This window comes from Amaranthus tricolor, chromosome 13 (assembly GCF_026212465.1).
Source record: "Amaranthus tricolor cultivar Red isolate AtriRed21 chromosome 13, ASM2621246v1, whole genome shotgun sequence".
NCBI lineage: Eukaryota > Viridiplantae > Streptophyta > Magnoliopsida > Caryophyllales > Amaranthaceae > Amaranthus > Amaranthus tricolor.
In genome coordinates, this window is record NC_080059.1 from 11,252,254 (window position 1) to 11,274,582 (window position 22,329).

General features: G+C 34.0%; 1 protein-coding gene across 3 annotated transcripts; it reads left to right on the top strand.

Annotated features, from left to right (window-relative positions):
• Positions 1–2,527: 2,527 nt before the first annotated feature.
• On the top strand, positions 2,528–19,365 carry LOC130797827 (inactive poly [ADP-ribose] polymerase RCD1-like). 3 transcript variants are annotated; one of them, XM_057660596.1, is made up of 9 exons: positions 2,528–2,868; positions 3,306–3,482; positions 4,401–4,460; positions 4,653–5,884; positions 10,281–10,522; positions 10,841–10,935; positions 15,788–15,973; positions 16,070–16,165; positions 19,137–19,365. In XM_057660596.1, the coding sequence occupies exons 4-9, from the start codon at positions 4,794–4,796 to the stop codon at positions 19,185–19,187; spliced, it is 1,761 nt and encodes a 586-aa protein (XP_057516579.1). In that variant the 5' UTR covers positions 2,528–2,868; positions 3,306–3,482; positions 4,401–4,460; positions 4,653–4,793; the 3' UTR covers positions 19,188–19,365. The 3 variants fall into 3 exon arrangements, with proteins under 3 accessions (XP_057516579.1, XP_057516578.1, XP_057516577.1); XM_057660595.1 differs by having other exon boundaries at positions 2,528–2,708; XM_057660594.1 differs by having other exon boundaries at positions 2,553–2,708; positions 3,313–3,482.
• The last annotated feature ends 2,964 nt before the right edge of the window (positions 19,366–22,329 follow it).

The window sequence follows — 22,329 nt, forward strand, 5'->3', positions numbered from 1 at the left end:
AATCAAAATCAGATCAAAATGAATAGACATAATAAAAATCTGATCAAATATTAATAAATATAATAAAAATCTGATCAAAATTAAACCATTTACTTGAGTGTAACATAACATAAAACTACAACAAAACAGATCAAAATCAATAAAAAAAACAACATTTTAGCCTGAAAAGGATAGTAAAAATCAGATCAAAAATAATAGACAAAATCAAAATCAGATCAAAATTAATAGACATAATAAAAATCTGATCAATATTAATAAACATAATAAAAATCTGATCAAAATTAAGCCATTTACATGAGTGTAACATAACATAAAACTACAACAAAACAGATCAAAATCAATAAACAAAAAAAAAACATTTTAGCCTCAAAAGGATAGTAAAAATCAGATCATAGGCAAAATCAAAATCAGATCAAAATCAAAGAGATAATCAAAATAAAAACATTAATCAACATCAAAATCAAATCAAAACAATATAGCATAAGACTACAACAGAGCAGATCAAAATCAGAAAATAATCAACATCAAAACAACATGCAAGATTATCATAAATGGAAAACAGATCAGAGGAAGTAGTAAAATCAAATCATGATTTTCGGATTAAAACCAAATCGAAGAGATAATTAAAATAAAAACATTAATCAACATCAAAATCAGATCAAAACAACATAACATAAGACTACAACATGGCAGATCAAAATCAGAAAATAATCAACATCAAAACAACATGTAAGATTATCATAAATGGAAAACAGATCAGAGGAAGTCGTAAAATCAGATCATAATTTTCGGATTAAAACCAAATCAAAGAGATAATCAAAATAAAAACATTAATCAACATCAAAACAACATGCAATATTATAAAGATCTTACAAAATCATGATAATCATGATAATCCTACAAAATAAAACCTAAATCAAAACCAAGAGTTAAAAGACCATACCAGATGATGATTAAACTGAAATAGATCATGATTAAACCGAAATAGATCAAAGCAAAGAGTATAAAGACTATACCAAAACCAACAAGATCAACTCAAAAAATCCAAATCTAATGCAAAATCAAATACAAAACCAAAGAAAATCAAATCCCAATTCGTGAACGATTGGTATTACAGAATTAAAATCAGATCCAAAATCACCATTTCTACAATTTGTTCTAATAATTGTGAGAGGGAGAATGAGAGAGAGAGAGATGGGGGGGGGGGGGGGGGTGTTGGGGAAGGGTGGGTGGGTTTATATAGGAGGTATTAAATTAGGGTTTTAAATGAACGGTGGGATCAAAACAATCTGCATCTGATCTGACGATGGAAAACAATCTCACCATTTATGTGAGGGAGTTGGGAAGGTGGGTTTAAATGGGAGAATGTGTGAATCGGGATGGTGGATTTAATGGGAGATTAGGTGGGTTTTTAATAGGAGAAATAAATATTGAGAGAATATTAATTTTAATTGGGAATAAATAAAGATTAAATAATGGTAGGTATAAAAGTTAATGAGGTATAGAGTAGGATAAAAATAGGGGTAGGTAAAACTTTAAATGATTGTTTTATTACTAAAAATAGAAATGTAGCAAGTAATATGAAATTGCCAAAAATAGAAAATGAAGCAGGTATTACGGAACGGAGGAAGTATAAACTACTCTGTCCTTTATAGATTGAATCAAAGAGAAAATTGATATTTTTAAGAAAAAGGTGGATAATGGTAATAAATGAAAAGAGAGAATGAATTGTGTGGATGAAATTAAAAGAGAGTTAAAATGTATGGATAAAATTAAAAAACAAGTGGTGGGTCATTGTCAAAAATAGAAATGAGCAAATTAAGTGGGACGAATTAAAATGACAAATGCTGCAAATTCAATGAAACAGAGGGAGTAGTTGTATGTGTTCTATTTCCTCCGTTCCAATTTACTTGCAACATTTGCTTTTTCACGCAGTCCGATGCACTAATTCAATCCTCAATATCTCTAATCTTTGCAATCAGAAGAATTAAACAAGATCTCACTTGACTATATTCAAAGCTATAAATTAAAAACTAATCACAAATTAAGAGTCATGAATGAATAGTGTCATTTTTGTCAATGTTGCGACTAACATGGAACGAAGGAAGTATATGACAAGAAAATAACTTAATTCCTATCCTAAAATTGAAAATTTGCATAAATTATAGAAAATCATTAATTAATTTATCAGATGGTTGAGTAAGAAAAGTACAACCTTATTCGTATTTTGATTACATATATATAATTTATAAGTTTATCAAAAATCAAAATTATTTACTATTATAAACTTTATAATCATAATATATATTCTCTTAAAATTATATTTAAAATATATCTTTTTTACTAATAATTTCGTAGATTATACGAATTTTAATACTAGTTAATTAGAAGTATAATATTCTCAAAAGAACATTAATTTTTTATTGAGATCATCTTATCATGAGATAGCTTCAATTAAGTTAGCCCAAAAAAAATGCTAGATTATACATTTCAAATTTTATTTTTTTTATTTATTTTCTAATGGGCTGCTTGTATGGAGCGAGACAAAGACATGTTGGAAGAAGAAACTTCAACGGTTGAAATTCAACAACAAAGAAAAATTGTAAAATACTAAAAAACAAATCAGTTTCAATGGTGTCATCTCCCCCATCTTGAAGAAACTTGAAGCTTCTAATGGTCTCGTTGGGTAAAGAAACAGTAAACAATAAGTAAGTTTTTTAAAGTGAAATTTCTTTTTACTATTTTTAATTACAGTAAGGGTTAGATCGTGAATCTGGACGATCCAGAACGCCGGTGACCCGCGATTAGGGTCGCACGATCCAGATCGAGAGTCGCCATGCAATACAACAATCTCGGCTTCAACCATTGGTAAACATCACATATGTAAAAATGGATAAAACTTGAATTTTAGGCGGTCAATTTTGTTATGAGATGTAAATTGGACGAAATCGAAATTGAAGGAAGGAAGTTCATAAAAAAGTTAACCTATCATTTCTCAATTTCATGGCTATTTAATGTGTAATTCTTCCTTTGCACTCTTAGATTTACAATTCAATCATACTCTAAGGTTGGTAATGAATTGATGATGAGATGGTTTATTGGGTTGATTGCAAAAATTCTGGGATATATCAATTTTTGTGAAGATGTTGGAAAATTGACAAATTTTCAAAATAGATGGCTGTTGACCTTGTTCAAAACATTATTTATCACATTAACTGCCGTATGACGGGACCTGCTATTTCAGTCGAGTAATTGTTGTGCAATAGCATGGTAACCCCTCCTTTCATGATCTAATCTTGTCATAGTGTGAAGTTGGCAGGTAATGTTGAGTAGCTGATCCACAAGCACATCTGTGAGTTGCTGCAAGAATTCAATGGGACTATTATTAGGTTTTCCGGTGACCATCAGCCGTTGTCTTAGCTGATTGGCAAAATTTTCTGTTCATGCTGTATCAAATTTAGCTTTAGTACTGTATGATATAGGTACTGCTGTTTTTAACTCATTATTATGGCTTTCTTAATTCTGTCGGGTAGAGTTTCATCACCCATGGCAAGTTCTAATTGTGTAATTACTTTGGTGATCAATCTATTTGTATGAAGGGACCTATAGTCGCATTGTTTGTCTCAAATTTAGTACACATTACTTGCTGTTAGCTATATTAATGTGGACAGAAGAATTTTACGGAATATGAGCTAATGCACACATGCAATTATATCATGGGGATGTATGTTGGCTGATTTTGGCCTTTTTTGTGAAGCCCATGTATTTGTTCTCCGAAGGTTTTAAATGTTACACGTGTACCGGGATTGCTTTTGTTTCATAATATTCCATTCTTAGAAAATCCTTCAGAAACGCACTTCTCTAATTCATACTTAATTTGATAACATTTGATTTGAATTGACTAATACCTTAAACAAATTGTGCCTTCTTTACCCCGTATTGTTTCCGTGTTAACCCTCATCAACTAGTCCTATTCTGATGTCCGATGTGTCTTGGTTTTATTTAAATATCCAAGTAAATATTTGTTTGGATTTGCCTTTCTAGTTTGATCAAACTAATTACCCCTATGGTTGTCATCCTTCAACATACATTAAAGGATTCTTTCGTTTATATTCATTATAAATTGTGTGCTATACCATTCATTGGCTACTTATACCCGTCACATTTGTGGCTTCTTTATTAATCCAACATCTCTGAACCATGAGCAAAGAAAAGCCTGCAGGATTTTGGAATCAAGTGGTAGATTTTTTGTTGTAAAATACTTGTTTGGAAATTGTGATCCATCTCTTTTGGCTAGAAATTTGGATTTGATTAATTTGTACGGTGCTGGTACCTTTCTCCCATTCTTCTATTCCATGGTCTTCCCTCATTAATTTGATTTTTTTTTCTATTTTGTGCAGGTACTTCTTTTCTAATCAGTTTTATAGATAATAAATGGAACACGCTTTGGTTGCTCTCAGGTACAAGGCAATTGGATTGTCAGCTGTGCACTTCTATTGTTTTTTGTTTCTTTTGGACTTTAAGATGTTGCCTTTTTATATTTAACCCCCTCCTTTCCTTGTCAAAAGTTTGTTTCAATTGGTGCATTTTGATACAAATGGTCATTGTTTGGTTTTGCCTGTGGCTCGACTAATGAAATTTCTTTTTGACAGGGTTCACCACTTGTATATAATTGCATCCAAATCGCACTCTTAATCTGTACATTAGAAGTGCATTTGGTGGCTTTGTTCGAGTTGAATTTTTGGGTTTAGGTTTGTTTTCAGGGATTGATCCACTAGGTCAATCAGATACAAATGGAAGGAAAGTACGCGAAGGCATTGGATAGTGATCGTAGAGTTTTTGACTTGAAGAGGAAGAAAGATTATAGGTACGCTACATATCTGGCTCGCAATGCTATTCCAAAGCTCTCTACTTTGAAGTCTTCTGCGGCAAAGCTTGGCAAGCGAAAGAAACCTGATGTTTGCAAGACCAAGTGCAGAAGCTGTAAACATGCTTCTCATAGGTCTTTGGTTAGATATTACTCAAATTTCATGAAAAGTGGGCTGCCTAAACGCTTGATGTTTTTCCTCAATGGTGAATGGATCGATCATGAATTGGATGTTGTTGCCTTGGTTAAAAAAGATTTCAAATATAAAATAGCGGCTGTTGAAGTAAAATTCAAGAGTTGCCATCTTGTGATTGATTTTGTGCATATGGTGCAGTTCAATTTTAAAACATTTTTAGAACAGCCTATTGCATGGATTGATGAAGGAGGATGCTGTTTCTTTCCTGAAATTTATACAAATTGTGATGAGCTGCATGGACATTTCCATTCTGACATTCTGAATGATAGGCCACAATATACTCAAGAGATAGAGCTACAGATTGAAATTGAAGTGAGCGGGATTGGTGATTCAAAGTTGGTGGAGTATTGTGGTGAATCGAGTCCTTTTGTCAAACGAATAAAAGCTGGTCAGAATGCTGAAAATGAGGATAGCTGTGATAAGGTGTCTAATGTAAGATTGAATGAAGATGTTGGAGAAAATCAACATCTGCTGAAAACTTTTGATGCTGAGGTTGAGAATGTGAAGTCATATTTGGATCCCGATGTTGTGAAAGAAATGTTTTTAAAAGGCATGGATTTTACTTCTGGCCCAACAATTGTAGAAATTCACCCCTACACTGGTTCTCTGTGTCAGGCTCAGTTGGAGCTTTTTCTAAAGCAGGTTGAGATAACAAAAAAGTGCCGTGGTAATGCTAATATTAACTATGCATGGCTTGCATCAACAAAAGATGCAGTGTCAGCAATTATGACTCATGGACTTGGGCATTTTGGTTATCAACAAATTAAGTCCATTTATGGAACTGGTGTACATCTTGCAGCTGCAAATTGTGCTGATGCCAGGTTAAACCTTTTTTTTTTCTCTTCTGTGTTCGTGATATTCCTTTATCGATGTTTTATCAGTGCAAACTCACTTACTCAGCACTTTTGTCCACATGTTCTGACTCCACTGCATGCATGTTTTTAGATGCTCAACATTAGCATCTGTTAGTAGGCCAAACGGTGGCCTGAATCATGGATGCCTGCTAAATTGTTCCCTTGTGGATGCTTTAGAGCCAATGTTGTGGTTTTCCTCAAGTATACAGAGAAATGTATCTTTTGAAAATTGCGCCAATGAGTTGGCAGGTTGAAGAATCAAAGTTTTAAGTAAGGTTATTAAGACCGAGATCTATTTAGATTGGTGAAGACACATAGGATTGAATTGTAGAATCGCACTATCCTAAATAGCTGAAGTTGATAAGAAATAATTTGTATAGGTTGATTGTTGAGAATAATTCATATTTTGAGATTGTTTATCCTTCTTTTTATGACTTGAGAATTAGAATCCTAAAAGATAATGTGAAATTCCCAAGATTTATACAAATATCAAATTAAAAGATTTTAATAGGTGTTACTCATTCATTAATATAATACATTTGAAATTATGTTGGTTTAGTCTTTAATATATAAAAGAACAATAATAATAATAATAATAATAATAATAATAATAATAATAATAATAATAATAATAATAATAATAATAATAATAATAATGCCTGCAAAAAAAAATAATAAAAAATAAAAATAAAAATACTAATAATAATAATAATAATAATAATAATAATAATAATAATAATAATAATAATAATAATAATAATAATAATAATAATAATAATTTATATTTATACTTGTATGTTATCATTACATTTTGTTTACATGATATTAGTACAAAAGCAAATAGGACATTCAAAGGAGAAAGAACTTGTTTGTGAAAATATAAGCCAATCTTGATCTTAACAACAATGATTATAGAGCACTTTGAATGATTTGCACGTATATGTACGTGGATGGTTGTCATCTTATTTGACTTAAGAGAGTTTCTTTATACTTTGACTTGGATTGTTGGAATTTAGTTCTGAGGTTTCAGTGTTTGCATACTTGTGAATGTTTGAATCATGCAGCTTCACATTAGGGTTAGAGTTTGTTCTTATTTCTGAGGTAAATTGTGATAGAACTCAATTTTGTTTACCTAGCTTGGCTGACAGAAGAGATCCATCTTATCTAGCGTCCAAAGATTTTTCGTAATATGTTCTCGAAGTATTTTGACAGTTAGGTGCATAGTGCTCACCTTGAGTTAAATTTTGTCATGATATTACGAAAATTTCAACGTCAACTATTTCTGATCTCTGGATTAATATTACCTTGAGTAGCTGTTGACCTGCTGTTTAGGCCATGTGCCTAGATGAGGTTTTCTTTGTTATTTAGGGATTTTGAATTTTTCAAAATAAGCATGATTAGTCTCCTTTCTGTTCCATTTATTTTATGCTGAATCTCTATAAGTATTTACTTTAATAGGCCTGCCTTGGCATTGAGCGTAAATGTACCTATGATGCTCTGATCCAGATACGGACTTCTGACACAGGTATAAATCTGTGAGTTTGACCATAAACTTGACATCAGAGACAAACTGGACATGTTTTAGAAGCCTTTGAATTGTAGATTGGACTAAGGGGAATATGGATAAATTATAATACTCATATACAGTACTTGTAGGTGGTATTCTTTCGCAAGGTAAGGTTAAATACACTCGACCACTCTAAACTAGCCTCAAGTGGGATCCATTTATGGTCTATTTTTTTAATGGAAAAAAAAGAGGTAACAATTATTATTAATTTTCGTTTCCTTGAAAACGGTCTGTTTGTTCATCTTCTCCGCTCAAAATGTGGGGGAAATAATGAAATATGTTAAATGTTTAGGGGGAACGAAGTCAAAGGGGAATTGGTAGTCCGCATCAGCATGATAGCATGTTCTTATCATAGATAAATAACATCTACACGGGTTTATTGTATAATAAAATCAGATATTGAAAGGATGTTGTACTATTCTACATGACCATTTGAATCGTCTGTCACACCAGAAAGAGTAGAGAAAGAAAGACAGATGAAATATGTGCAGCCTGACTAGGAATACCTGGCGGCCATTTTTTTAGAATGCAATGTAGGCTTATTGATACTTGATAAGAGTACCGAGTGATTTGTGATAACATGAGCCTCTATGTCTTGATTGCTTGATTTTGTTACTACGCTGAGTTTCCAACCTTCCCCCACATTGACCTGAGTCTTGCATCAGCAGTGGAGTATGCTGGTTCAGCTGTTGAGTTAAAGCATGGCAGAGTTTTGCATTATTCTTCTGCTTTGTTTTCTGGGGATTTCTATTTTCTTTTCATGGAAGTAAGGTATATGATTTGTAACTGTCTGTATTGGCATGTAAATTAAAGCCACTGATTTGGACAAGTTGGTGCTGTCTTGGAGAGAAATTTTGATATCATCGAATATGGGCTATTACTTATGTGACTAGGAATAATGGAATATATGATCTTGCGGTGCAGCCCTTGTACATTTGTTGGTTAGCTTGGCCTCAACAACTCACACATCTGTTAGTCTAAACTCTAGTAGTGTTCATGGATAATTGTGGCCATGTGGATTTCTGTTTTGGGTCTTTGGATTTCTGGAATCATATGTTAAAGTAATTGGATGAGTCTGCTCTTTGCTGAACGAATCATTTTTCAAACTGTAGTTGAAGTTATTTTTGCATGCAACTTTGTGATGGAAGATTGTGATGTGGGGAATTACATGAAGGTTTGCATATGCCAAGCACGAGATCACTTGGAAGGTTGTCAACTTCATTTTAAAATTCTATGCTAAATATATATGCCTTCCAAGTCAGCTGAGTCTGAGCAAACATTCTTGTTGGTGGTATTCATTTGATAATTTAAGTGATAGTGATTGTTAATGAGGCATGAAGTATAATATTTTTACGTATTAAATTCATGACCTCTTTAAGTGTCAAAAATTCAGTTTCATGACTCTTATAATCATAAATCAGTGAGGAGATAGAAGAGAAAAGATATTCAAACTGCAATTGAAAGAACAGGGAAGGAAAAAAGATCTTTTGGAATAAAGATATTCAAACTGAAATTGGAAGAACAAAGAGAAGAAAATAAAAAAGATCAAAAAGAGGAGTAAAAGAAGGATTGGAAAATGAAAGGGGAAAATGAGATAGATAAAAGAAATAAGAGAGAAGAAAAATCTAGAAACTTGTTGGAGCTAGAAAATGCTGGAGACATTTTGGGGGGTGGGGGTGAGAAAAAGGTGGCTGGAGAATTGATGTTTGCCGTGTTGTGGGGTTTGAAATACCTTTTTGTGTTTTTGTTTTTACATACCCAACCCAGTTAGCTTCAGCCATACCCTGATATGTAGGAAATCCCTGGATGTGCTCGGGCCTAACCCAACAGGCACATGGGTACGTGGGATGCTCCATGAGAGCTGTTCTAATGTCTCTTAGCCCTTAGGTATGCACTTGTACTTAGCATAATGCATTATATTGCCCCCATTACTGTATTGAGATCGTATTGTGAGCTTAATATTACCAAAATAAAGACCACGCAATCCCCAAATCCATTCGCATTCACTGCTAAATTCATTTTGCGACGTTATGGTGACTGTAACAATATGTTTGCACTGTGATATTCAATGGCATACCCAACTAGTTTTAACGTTCTCGAACCTGTAGTGAAAATTTCTTTCTATACTATGGCCTGAGATGCTTCCAGGATTTTTGTCAAAAATGTTCACGTCAAGGGATGTTTTTCCTTCAAATTGGATTTTGATAGCTATGAGGAGTAAAGGAAAATGAAGGGGAGGGAATTCAGGGATGCGTGCTTTCATATTTTGTGAGAAATAAATATCTCCAATAATGGAGAGATTTTGGAAGAACTCAGCCGCTCCCCTTTCACAATAGATAAGATGTGATATGGTTCTTTTTCTTGTAATTCCATCTCCATCTGTTTTTTTTGTTTTGGGTTGGGTGTGTAGGTAGGAGTAGCTTGGCACAAATTCTAATGAATCTTGCCTGAGAGCTTTTTTTCCTCCAGTTTCACTAGAATATGGAATTGATGTATCCATTTTATTTACATCTGTCCTTGCATTTGCTTGGATAATCGGATGCTATTGTTGAAGCTCTTATAACTGTGTACTCATGGATTGCTGCAGCAATTATAGGTACCATACTTGGTACTAATGCTTCACCTAATCAAGTTCTGTCCTTTTTTCAAGCAAATAATGCTTATTTGCATTGTTTTCCTTGCCTTTTCCAAGATTCTTGAATGTTCTAATCTATCGCCCAACTATTAAAATTATGTGGATAGCTGCAGCTGCTTCTGCAAACAAATATTAGTTTTAAAACAGTGTCTTGTTTACAGTGCAAACTATTGTGATGTTGACGAAAATGGAGTGCGACATATGGTCCTTTGCCACGTCATCATGGGAAATATGGAGGTAGTTAATCCTGGGTCCAAGCAATTCCACCCTAGTAGTGAAAGCTTTGACAGTGGAGTTGATGATCCTGAAAATCCACGACATTATACAGTGTGGAGCATGAATATCAATACTCATATATATCCCGAGTATGTTGTTAGTTTCAAGGTTTCTGCTAATCATGAAGGTGATATTTTATGCCTTTGCCTGTTATTTTTATTCATCTTCCTCGAATCATATGCGTAATTTTTCATTATTTGTTGTTGATAAGATAATTATTTTATGGAGCTTATGGTCATGGAAAAGTTTGCCATGAAAATTACATAACTTTGTGCTTGGACCGAAGTTTTATGTTTCTTTGGCTTGAGAAATCCTTTTGGTTAGAGATTAATCCATTATTGGTGGGAACACCATGACTAATTAAAATTCTTCTTTTCGCATTTGCACTCCTAATGCTGTTGGGTTTCATAATTTTTACTTGAGAACTAGATATTGAATAATGCAGGTGTTTTAAAGAATGCTGGCAAACATAACGCTGTGAAAGCTGAGACTGATCAGAGTCCAATAGCTCGATGTAAAATTGAGGCTGCAACTGACATTGTAAGTTTACTGATCTTTCTGCTTTGGGCTATATACATATATTGATAATCAGTAAAGTAATGTTGCTATCTCAAAGGAAGAATAAATCAAGCAAATTTGGATCTTAAAAGCATGATAAACATGCAGAGTATTAAATGGTTCAAAAAATTAAATGTGTATTGTGAGGTAAAAGAGACGAAAAGATACCTGTTCAACACTTCTTCCAAATTATGCGGGAAAAACTTTCTTAGGCTGGACAGCCTTGTTTTCCTTTAGATTGCTAATGTTCTCTCCTCCCTTCCATCTTTCTAACAAACAACAATTGGGTGCCAAAAATTTGGATCTAAGTTTTAGATGACAAAAAGGCGACAAAAAGTGGGTCAGTACCTTTGCGATCTGGTACGCAATCTGCAGCGATGTGAACCCGTCATCCGGAATAAATGATTCACACTACACATTGTGAGTTCGTCTTGTGATCAGGGTTACAATGATAAGCATATTTGATGTTACTTCTACAAAAAGCCATCTTTTTCATGTGAATGATACTACCTTCTTGTTGTAGTTGATTCTCCAATTTTATGTGCTTGAGAGTGATCGAGAAAATTTCTTACTTCGAAAAATCTTAGGTGTACTTTGCTATTACCTAATTATAACACCAATTGTTGATTCTTTAAGGATAGGTAAAAAGAATGATACTTAAGATAAAAATGGGATATTTATATTTTTGTGGTGTAAAACATTATGGTGGAAATAATGGCTCTAGGGGTTATTTGGAAAATGGGAATTAGAATTGAGAGATTTTGAGGTAAGATTTGAAGTGAGACTTTTGGGTGGGATAAACTTTATAAATAAATGTCATATGTCTTTGTTTGACAACTAATAAATATAGATAATGAAATGGTTGAAAATTGATGATATTTAAGATTATATTCTTAATTTATCTATTCTTATTTACTTTTATTAATGACAAATGTGTCTTTCCCTTCTTCGAGTCTGAAGCTCTATTACTCTTCACCAAAGATATTTTAGTTGGACCTTTTTCCTTCTCAGTTTACATTCCCCATCTTTCCTCAACTCCCAATCCTCTCAAACAAACAAATAAGTTTCTTGATTCCGCTCCAGAGTGCTGATCCCCAACCTGAAATTTTTTTGTCTATGGATTTAGTGAACCAGGAATTCTTGGATGAACTCTCCATTTAGGAGATGTGGATTTAATTGTGTATCATGTCACTTCCATTAAAAACTCACTTGCTTAGCAATGTGATTGGATGTTGCAGTTGCCTTCATTTATTTACTTCATTACATTCATGTAAAAATTGGTTGTGTTTGTAAAAAATTATGGTCAACCACATTGGTTCCCAAGTAAAGTGTTGCTCTTAATACTAAGGTCGTATTTGACTCTTAAGGGTTTTACATTGAGGGAGGAAGGAAATTTCTTTACATGTCTTGCATGCTTGCCAAATTAATAGACATATGTGGGATGTGGTGAATTTGAGAGGCCTTGCAAGAAGTATGAGAGCCTGTTCTGTCAAGAAGTGGACTTATTTCTGCTTTACTATTTAGTCTTGGTTGATATTGAATACAATCGCCAAGTGTGTGAGAAGCCAAAAAGCATTTTGTTATTAAATAAGTCGGATAAAGAGAGAATGGAATACCTTCTTTTTGATGGCCATTGTTGTGAAGTGGCTTCGGAAGCCAATGTAATTTCTGAACTTTCAAGGCAATTCTATACTTGGTTTCTTCGACGTGAATACAACAACTACTAGTCTGATCCACGATACTAAGAGTTGGTCTTTCTGATGGTGAGTTTGGATATTTATTTTCTTATTGTCAAGTTGATAATGGGTTTTTCTCACTTATACCCACGTACTTTTAAAAATTCTCAGCTGTAGCCAATAAATTTACCAATTCTCAATTGTACCCAATAATTAGTAGGGTTTTTCTCACTTATACCCACGTACTTTTAAAAATTATTAGCTGTACCCATTAAATTTACCAATTCTCAATTGTACCCAATAATTAGTAGGGTTTTTCTCACTTATACCCACGTACTCATGTTGGTAGCTGAAGTTGTTCAAACTTTGATCTTGGCTGACTTTTGTTATTATTACATCAAAAGGTAATTAAGCTTATTTTTTGAACTAATAACTTTTACGTTTCGTTTAATTATTGGTATTAGAACGTGTAAATTATAATGAAAATTTAAGCTAAATTTGCAAGAAAAAAGCACGTGAAGGCTATTGATCATACTTGTCTTACTCTAGTAATCATTTTTTTTATAAAATTCAGTAAAATATTTGTGGGAAAATAGTAACCACATGTGATCTCATATCGAAGAATTAGAGAGGATTAGACAAGCATATAAACTTAATGGACTACTGCTTTTACTAATTGATTTTAGAATGAAAATTCATCGCACTTGTGTGCAATCAGCTCTCATGAGAAATTTATCAACACTTAATTGTGGATAAAACTTACATTGCCATGAAAATAACATATTACGAAAATTTACTCAAAAAGTCATTTTATTACCGTTGTTTAGTATTTACCATCAAATGGACCGTTAAAGTCGCTACAACTTAACAACAGTTATCTTTGGGTTTTGGTGGGAAATTTCCCTCCAAATGTCACGTGACTATAATCCCCAACACTTCATTTTCACCTTCCTTCATCATTTTCAATTTCCTTCTTCACTGAGCAATTCTAAAATGGTTACTGTTCAAAGAGTAATTCTAAAAAAACAAAAAAAAGAGTTGATATAAGCCATATTCACATTATAATGCTACTGGTAATTCTAAAAAAAAAATTCAAAAAATATTACTAACGCCTTAAATAAATCTAACTAACTGTTGTTAAGTTGTCATTAAAAAATGGTTATTATTGCTAAATTAATACTAATTATTGGGTACAATTGAGAATTGGTAAATTTATTGGGTACAGCTGAGAATTTTTAAAAGTACGTGGGTATAAGTGAGAAAAACCCTACTAATTATTGGGTACAATTGAGAATTGGTAAATTTATTGGCTACAGCTGAGAATTTTTAAAAGAACCCTAAATTTAATTTGAGCGATGAAGATTTCTAATCAGGATTGTGATCTTTATGTGCAAACAATTTGGTTTTAGTGATTATCCGTGTTTGTGATTGGTCGTTTCTAGGAGGTATGGTAGTGAGTTTGAGTACTATAGTATTTTTTGTCAAATTGATAAATTTGGTTTTAATGAAGAAGGATTCCTAATCAGATTTCTGATATTTGTGTTCAAACAATTTTTCATTGAATAAAGTATTATTTAATGGATAAAGAGTTGAAGATTTTGGGACAAGATTTCCCAGTTGACATACTTTCCATATCTGTTTCTGATTTTTTTTTTACGCATAACACAATGCTTGTAAAAAAAGATTTACTTGGAAGATTGATACCTTAAACACGGAGAAAATCTTGCAAGAGTCTCACAAATTTAGTAACTTGAATATAGTAGCTTTCCTTTGGCTTTGGAAGCTTGCAACATTTGCAAGTAATTATTTATTTTTGAACAAAGTTTATCTCTTTTTATCTTCCTAATACATAAGAAAAATATAGTCAAGTGGGTTTTGCTTGATTCGTGTCGATGCTTACTTTTACAATATCAACTTCGTAATTTTTACTTACATAATTAGAGATGTTTAGAGTGAAAATAGTGTACGGATAACGCGCAAAATTGTTTAAAACTTTCAAATCGTAGGAAATATTTTAATCAATTTTGAATGCACAGCAATTAACACATGGAAAATACAAACAAGATCAACAAAATAAGATGAATTACCTTGAAATATGAAGGATGTAATTGATATTCTTGAAAAATAAGGTTAGAAATGTTGAAGAAGGAAAAAGCAAAGCAACAAAATTGGAATGCCTGGAAGGAAGAAAGCAGTAGCTTTGAAAATTGATGAGGGTTAAATTTTTATTTTTATATTAACGAGTTCCAAGTATGAGGTTTTAAATATCACTCATTCCAAACTCCGAAGCCATAAGCTTCAAAGCCATAAGGAGGAGATTTAATTCAAAGTTTTTGCTGTTTAATGTTGTAATATTGGGATTTGGGAGGATTAAAATTACTGGTAGTTTAAGAGCTTTCTTTGCAGTGTTGTGTCCATTAGTATATACTTACAGGTCACACTTCTAAATTGCCCCAGATGAGTGTTAAAAAAGGTGTATGTGATGGAAGAGAGGGGGAATTGGATACATTGTACAAAAGAGAAGCAAGTGACATTTGAGTCGCTCTTGGAAGTGAGTATCCTATGAACTAAAAATGAGGTTTAATGATGTGGAATATGGACCTGATATTTAACTAGGAATTTAACAGTTGCATGAAAGCATTCAATTGTTTGATATCAAAGAGCTAGTTGACCTGTCATTATTGTCAGCCTATGTTTGGAGGTTTGATGTTAATTTTGGGTATTCCATGATTTTCTAAAAAATGTGTCTTAAATTGGCTTCTGAATTTTTATGGGTCTTCTCATGGCATTTCTTTTCCTTCCTGTGGTATGAACAAGTCTCTTAAAGCTATTGTATTCTTGGCTTTGAAAATTGTGAATAAACAGCTCACATAACCTTGAATTGAGGAGTTCAGAGATGGCACAGCTGAGGTACGCATGACAAGGCACTGAACAAATATTCCAGAAAAAAATTTTCTTAAAAAAATTAAGAATTCTATTTTGGTGGATGCCTGAGGTGGCTGAGGAAAGGCACAATTTCTTGTGCTTGCCGTTTTAAACAATGATACTTGATGTTTGCTCTTCCTGTATCCTTTAATATGACAGCTTTTATGGAATGTTGTACAGAATTTATGTCATTACTGTGGGATTTATCACATTGTTTAACCTCATGTGTCCAGGGAAGTGATCATCAATCAAACATAACCAGTGATGGAAGCAAGGAAAGATGTGCTAGTTTGAGCTCAACCACACCAAGTCTTCCAACGTCCCCTTGGATGCCATTTCCTTTGCTATTTGAAGCAATTTCGAAGCGAATTCCTCAAAGTAGCTTGAAGTTGTTACTGGCTCATTATGATTTATTGAAGGCATGGAGTGTCTTTGTGCTTTTATTTATTTATTTATCTAATTTTCTATTTGACACTCAGAGAAATTTCCACAATTGTTTTTATATGTTACTTCAGGAACGGAAAATTTGTCGGGATGATTTCATAAAGGAGTTGAGATTGATTGTTGGTGATACTCTATTGAAGTCTACCTTAAAACAGCTCACTTGCAGGGTAGTTCTCTCAATCTCTTAATGTTTTCTTAAGCTCTTTTTATCAATTCTTAGTCATCATCATACTGGAAGATTTCTGTTGGTTGTCACAATTAATGATGGCACTTATGAAAGTAAAATTATGTTTCTAGGGTGAAGTTTTGAACATCACTTGTATCTGTTGTTCGGAAGTGCCAAGTATTCGTGTTATTTTTTATTTGATTTGAAATAACACTTGAATGAATTTTATGTAGATGCATTTCATTTTCAAATCTTGTTTGTATTAAATCTGATATCTTTGAGCTGGTGCTATTGATATAGTAGGTGACTAGGTGGGGTGTTGATGTAGTTTGTGCATGTTCATGTGACTGTGTTGCTTATGTCCAGTATCCTGTTTTGAAAGTTCCGTTTTTGGTTCCATGCACAACATATGGTGATTTCTTATGAGATTTGACTTCTTTTTTTTTAACATTTCTATTTATTTAAACTCAAGGACCTACCAATTGTTCATAGTTTATTATTTCTTTCCTTAAGTCTTGGCCCCGTTTACTTCCCACTTTACTCGCGCATCTTATCTCCTTCTGTTGCCAAGATGAATATCATCTATTTAAAATGATACCCCTCTATCTCTTTTCTAGGTATCCCACTTTCTCTTTTCTAGTCTAGATAAAATAAAAATTGGAAACCACACAATTATCATTTAGTTCTACGCTTTTTTTGTGTCATTACGATTGTTTGAACTTGTTTGACATGTAAGAATTAGCGATGTAGAATCTTATTAGATTCATCTTAATGTATATTGCAAAGCTATTTCATAATTTTACATATTAAGAAATATTAATGGTTGAAATTTAGGTTTGTTAAGTGATGAAAAAGCTTGAAGGTAAAAATAGACAGAGTATATATTGGTGTGTGTGACAAGTAGCTGAAATTTCCAGCTAGTAAGTCGCTGCAGAAATCAGGGACCTACTGGAATTTCCAGCTACTCTTCCCAAGTAGCTAAAAGCTACTTTTAGTAAGTAGTTGCTTTAAGTAGTAAAGTTCTTATGTAGGCACTTGTCTTCTGGGGTAAAATGAAGAGTTTGAATCTAGGTATCTTTGTTATTATACTCCCTCCATCCCATGGCTTTTGCAATGAGTACATATCTTGTGCAAACCAAGAAAAGAAAGAAAAGGGGTAAAAAAAAGTGTACTTTATGGGGAAGTAAAAGAAATGTGTGAATTTGATATAAAGATTAGTTAAATGTGTGGAAGATAATTAAAGAAAGTGTATGGGTCATGATCAAAAATGAAAATGTAGCAAAATCTGTGGGACGGTCTAAAATGTAAGATGTTTTTAGAGGAATGAATTACATTCCTATGTTTGGTATTAAAGTATTAGATTAGATAGATATGGAGCCTTTTGTCTGTTACGAAATGAGTAAAGAATGAATTGAAGAAGAAAAGCAGTCATTCTGTGTGGTTTTAGAGGAATGAATTACATTCCTCTTTTTGGTTGTTTAGTTTTTAAGAATTTTGAAATAAAAATAAATAAATTAAAAAAAAAAATAAGGAAATAAGAAAATGGGCTTTAACTTCCTTTGTCCTCATTTCACTTCATATAATCATCGTGTCCTTTCTTGTGATGGTATTGAGAGTTTACCATCATTTGCTGTCCTACCAAACACATCACATGTGGCTGCTGTACGCCAATACTCGTGTCAATATGGATACGGACATGGCACACATGTCGGAGTCGGCCGTGTGTGGAAACAACTACCTATTATCTCTATCTTATACCTTGTACTTTGATGTAAAACGAGGAGTAGCTCTTGCTATCTTTATGTTTTGTTTCTTTAAAGAATGGAAGTAACGCAATAGTAAATTAAAATATTAAATTACGCCCTCCGTATCCTGGTCATGTTGCTACATTTCTAAACTTGTAATAAGATCATGTTCTCGCCACTCATGTCATCCACAAACATCTATTCTTTTCATCTCATACTTCTTTTGTCTTTTTTTGGTCTTGTTCTCCCATTTACTTCGAACACACTTCTAGAAAATTAAAACAGTTGATTGTGTATGGGACAGAGTAGTATTAATTTTAAATATATAAATAAATAATGGTGCATAAAAATATTTACATCAAGGTTTGTTGTCGAGCTCATGTACGCTCTAAATTCTTAGCAATGTTCTCGTGCTCTAGAATGTCGGGCATTCATGAGTTTGAGTCTTGGATGCTTGTTGGACACCAGCACTTGGAGTTATGTTCAAGTAACATGTCTTACTAGTATTAATTTTAAATATATAAATAAATAATAGTGCATAAAAATATTTACATCAAGGTTTATTGTCGTGCTCATCTATGCTCTAAATTTTTGGCATTGTTCTCGAGTTCCAGAAAGTCAGGCATTCTGAGTTGAAGTCTTGGATGCTTGTTGGACACCAACACTTGGAATTGTGTTCAAGTAACATGCCTTACTACGTTCTAGACTCTTAGTAGTCAGTTCCATCTTCTTCCTCCAATACCGTTGCGCTTCCCATGGTAGTTAGATGTGTACACCCAGGTTTTCGGTTGGATTTTGGGTGGTTCAATTTGAGTTTGTAGTTTCATGTGAATCTTGCCAATCCTATTTGATTTTTAAACGGGGGTTATTCCGGTCAGGTTGAGTGAATAGTTGAATTTAGTTTGGACAGCTCTAATGGTAGCCATTTGTCTGAAGATGCTTGGTAAATTTTGCTATGAAGGTTGGTTTCTGGGGTGCTCTTGGTGGCCCTATATTCCATGCTTACTTTCTGCATATTTTCCTGATGAGTTTCCCGATTACGCACTTGGTTTTTGTTTGTTTTTTCAAGAAAAATGGAACCTTCTGGTCTTAACTCAATATTGGTGTTCATTGAGCCTTATGCAGTGTTAGTTATGAGTGTATTTGAATTTGGCTCTATTTATTTTATGCATTTAACTGTTTTTGTTTTCTTGAATGCTCATCTTTAGCAGCTTAATTTGTATACAGGTAGCGCCGAAGGACAACTCGATAGTAGCTGCAAAACAAGTAGGAAGTTGAAAGATAGCCCGTCTCTGTAATGTGTCGACTTCAAATTTGTTTCACTTGCTGAAATGTTGTAATGCGTTGTGATTCTGTCTATTTTACAGTTGTACATTGCTGAAATGTTGACTCGAGTTCTTGTTTGGTAACCAAAACCCTGTGGATATAAGCTAGTAAAACTGCGTTTTGTTTGAAATTTGTGTGTTTGCTCGAGTGTCGCTCGTCATGATCAGTGTTGCAGACTTGGGTGCTCGATCTGTGCTCTTGTGTTTTTGATTTTTCTTTAGTTCGTGAATTGCGACCATTGATTGTACCTGTCTACCGCTATTACAGCTTTATTCCGAATGTATCAATATACAGGTAATAAATTTGAGTCCACTTATAACGCTATTATGCATCTTTGAGTAAAAACAAGCTATTTGGTGCTCTTAAGGACTAAATGAGGGAATATTAAAATTGGTGCACATTTTTAGGGTGAATTAAGTTCATACAAGTTTTACTCTAATCAAGAAGTGGGAATTGGATTATTTTTTCATAAGTATCTCTCTCGAGCATAAGGTTACTTGGGATATCTGTGAATATGGAAAAAATATCAATATTAAAATCCTTTGTTTCTAAAAGTTTATTCACTTTAGAATATGCAAAGAAAATTGTGTGAAATCTTTTAGAGATGAAAACTTTAGTTCTATTGGGTAAAAATAAAAATTTATTATCAGAAATCGATGCGAAAGCAGAGTAGCTCCTCAAATTCTAGCAAATTTAGAAAATTTGAAAACATTAAGATAAGAAATAAAAAAAATGAACGAAATAATATAATTTTCAAACTTATTCCAAAAGTAAGCATGAAAATTCCAAATTTGAGTTATGGATAGATCAAAAAAGACAAAATAGTTGTTCGCCGTTACCAACTGCGAACAGCCCTTTGACTTTATTTGATCTGTTCGCAGTTACGAACAGCTATGTTACATAATATTTTTTTTCCTAAATTTTGAGTTGTTATTTGTTGTATTTGCATTAGAGACATTAGAATAAGTAATTACAAGTCAATGTATGTTTCAAGCGGGATGATTCATTGCCAAAACTCCGAACATTCGTAAGTCAAAGCTTGGAGGCTATGATAAAGTAAATAAACATATATATACAACTAAATATATACAAATGTTTGAAATATACAACTAAATAAACATAAATATATGTATATACATAGTCAATCTAAATACACAAAAGCGAAACGCTAACGCTCACGACCCTCATCTACCCTATCCAACTGAGTTGGTCTCCAACGCCTCCTACGGTAGTAAGCGGCGTTCGGGTGTCGCTCTGGCAGTGGAGGGGACTAGTATTGTGATGGCTGCGATGGCCCAGCCTGCGAGGTCCCCGCAACGTCAACGGGGTATGAAAGGTCCATCTCCTCCAAATGATAGTCATAAGCCAGAGATGAGACGTTCATATCGGTGGTAGCCGGTGAGGACTCTGCAGCGACTATCGGTATGAAGTGCTAAAACTGCGTGCCGACGAGCATGCCTTGCGCAATCTCCCTCACCGGCTCCTCGCGGCTGTACCGCATCACTGATACCGCACCTTGTGCCTGCAATTATTATTTAGTTAATCTAATATTATATTATGTATACTTAATCATTTAAATGCAAATGAAGATTTACAAATTGGGTCATCGTAGGCGCAGCAGGTGCGTAATGTGCTGCTGCGATGATGCCACGTGGTGTCATTCTTCGGCGAGTGATGGAGAGGAACCACGGCATGTAGTCCGGTGTAGTAGGTGCGCCATGAACATTAATTGGCGCTCTTTGGGCCAGCAGCTCAAGTCTACGATCCCAACGAGCTATGAGGCGCCAGTTGATCTCCATCCAGTTCGTCGTACCCTGATTCTTGCGCGAAATCAGGTGCAGCTCGAGTTCAGCGTGGAAAGGTAGTGGAATGCCTTGTACCAACCCATATTGGCACAGTACGCGCTCAGGTAGATGTACTTCGACAATGTCGAAGCATATGAGTGGCATAGAAGCCCTTCACGCGCCTAATTGAATCCTCAAGTGCACGGAACAGCTGCGTACACTTCCGCAAGGTACGGGTCCCAACAAAACTAAAATACATGTTATGAAAATGTAAGTGATGTGTTGAATAAATTGCAGTAATGTTAATGAGTAATGAAATATTTACCTAGTTGGGTTATAGCAGGTCTAAGTGATCTCGGTAGAATCCGAGACCGGTCCCGGTGTGCTTGCACGTCCGGCGTGCAAAATTCCACCTTGAACCATACGCAGCATCTAATGGGGGTTGTTGCGGAGGAGCGGCATCACCATGACCAACGGTTTCGTAAGGTTGGCCGATAAGAATATGTTCCCACGCCCACAGCTGAACATTGCAAATGTAATTAGTATGTAATTCAACGGTTCTAGAGCTGCTGGATCCATCTCCTCTACTGATGTGTTTGCAGTAGCTTTAGTTAATATTACCATTATGTAATTATGTATGATACATTTGTGTTGTTAGTTTAACATTATTATACGTGTTATAGAGTATCATACTAGTATAATATATAATATATTACCTGGAGTTACAGGTTCTAGTGTTATGACCTTCGCTCCCACAACGACGACAATTAATTTGTTTCTTTCTACCCTCATCCATTTCGTTTGCAATTCTCCTAGACTTAGGCCTCCCTTTACCAAGAATTTGATCGGGATCATGTCTAAGTTCAAAGCCCGTCTATTGCGGCCATGACCTCTTATCGATCGTTAGCATAAAGTAATGTTCGTATGTACTTGCATAACTTTGAGATGTATAGCACGGATCCACAAATCTCTCATATGAAAGGTGTCGTTTGATGTAAACAACAAGTACATGTGAATAAGGTAGGTGGTATATCTCAAGTTTGTTACATGTGCACTTCATTTGATTCAAGTCCACATGTCGAATCTTACTCACCTTGGACGATCCCCTATTTCCCCTCCCAGTCTTAATTTTGAATACACCTCTTCCATAATCAAAGGCGATTATGTCATGGTAATTTTCCTTCTCGATGTTTCTATTGATAATCATGGTGGCATGCGCTATGTACATGTGTCCTCCAAGTAACCATGCACTAGCACGTTCACGTCTTTGAACAAAATAATCGTTAACCCGATAGAAAGTGAATTAAAAA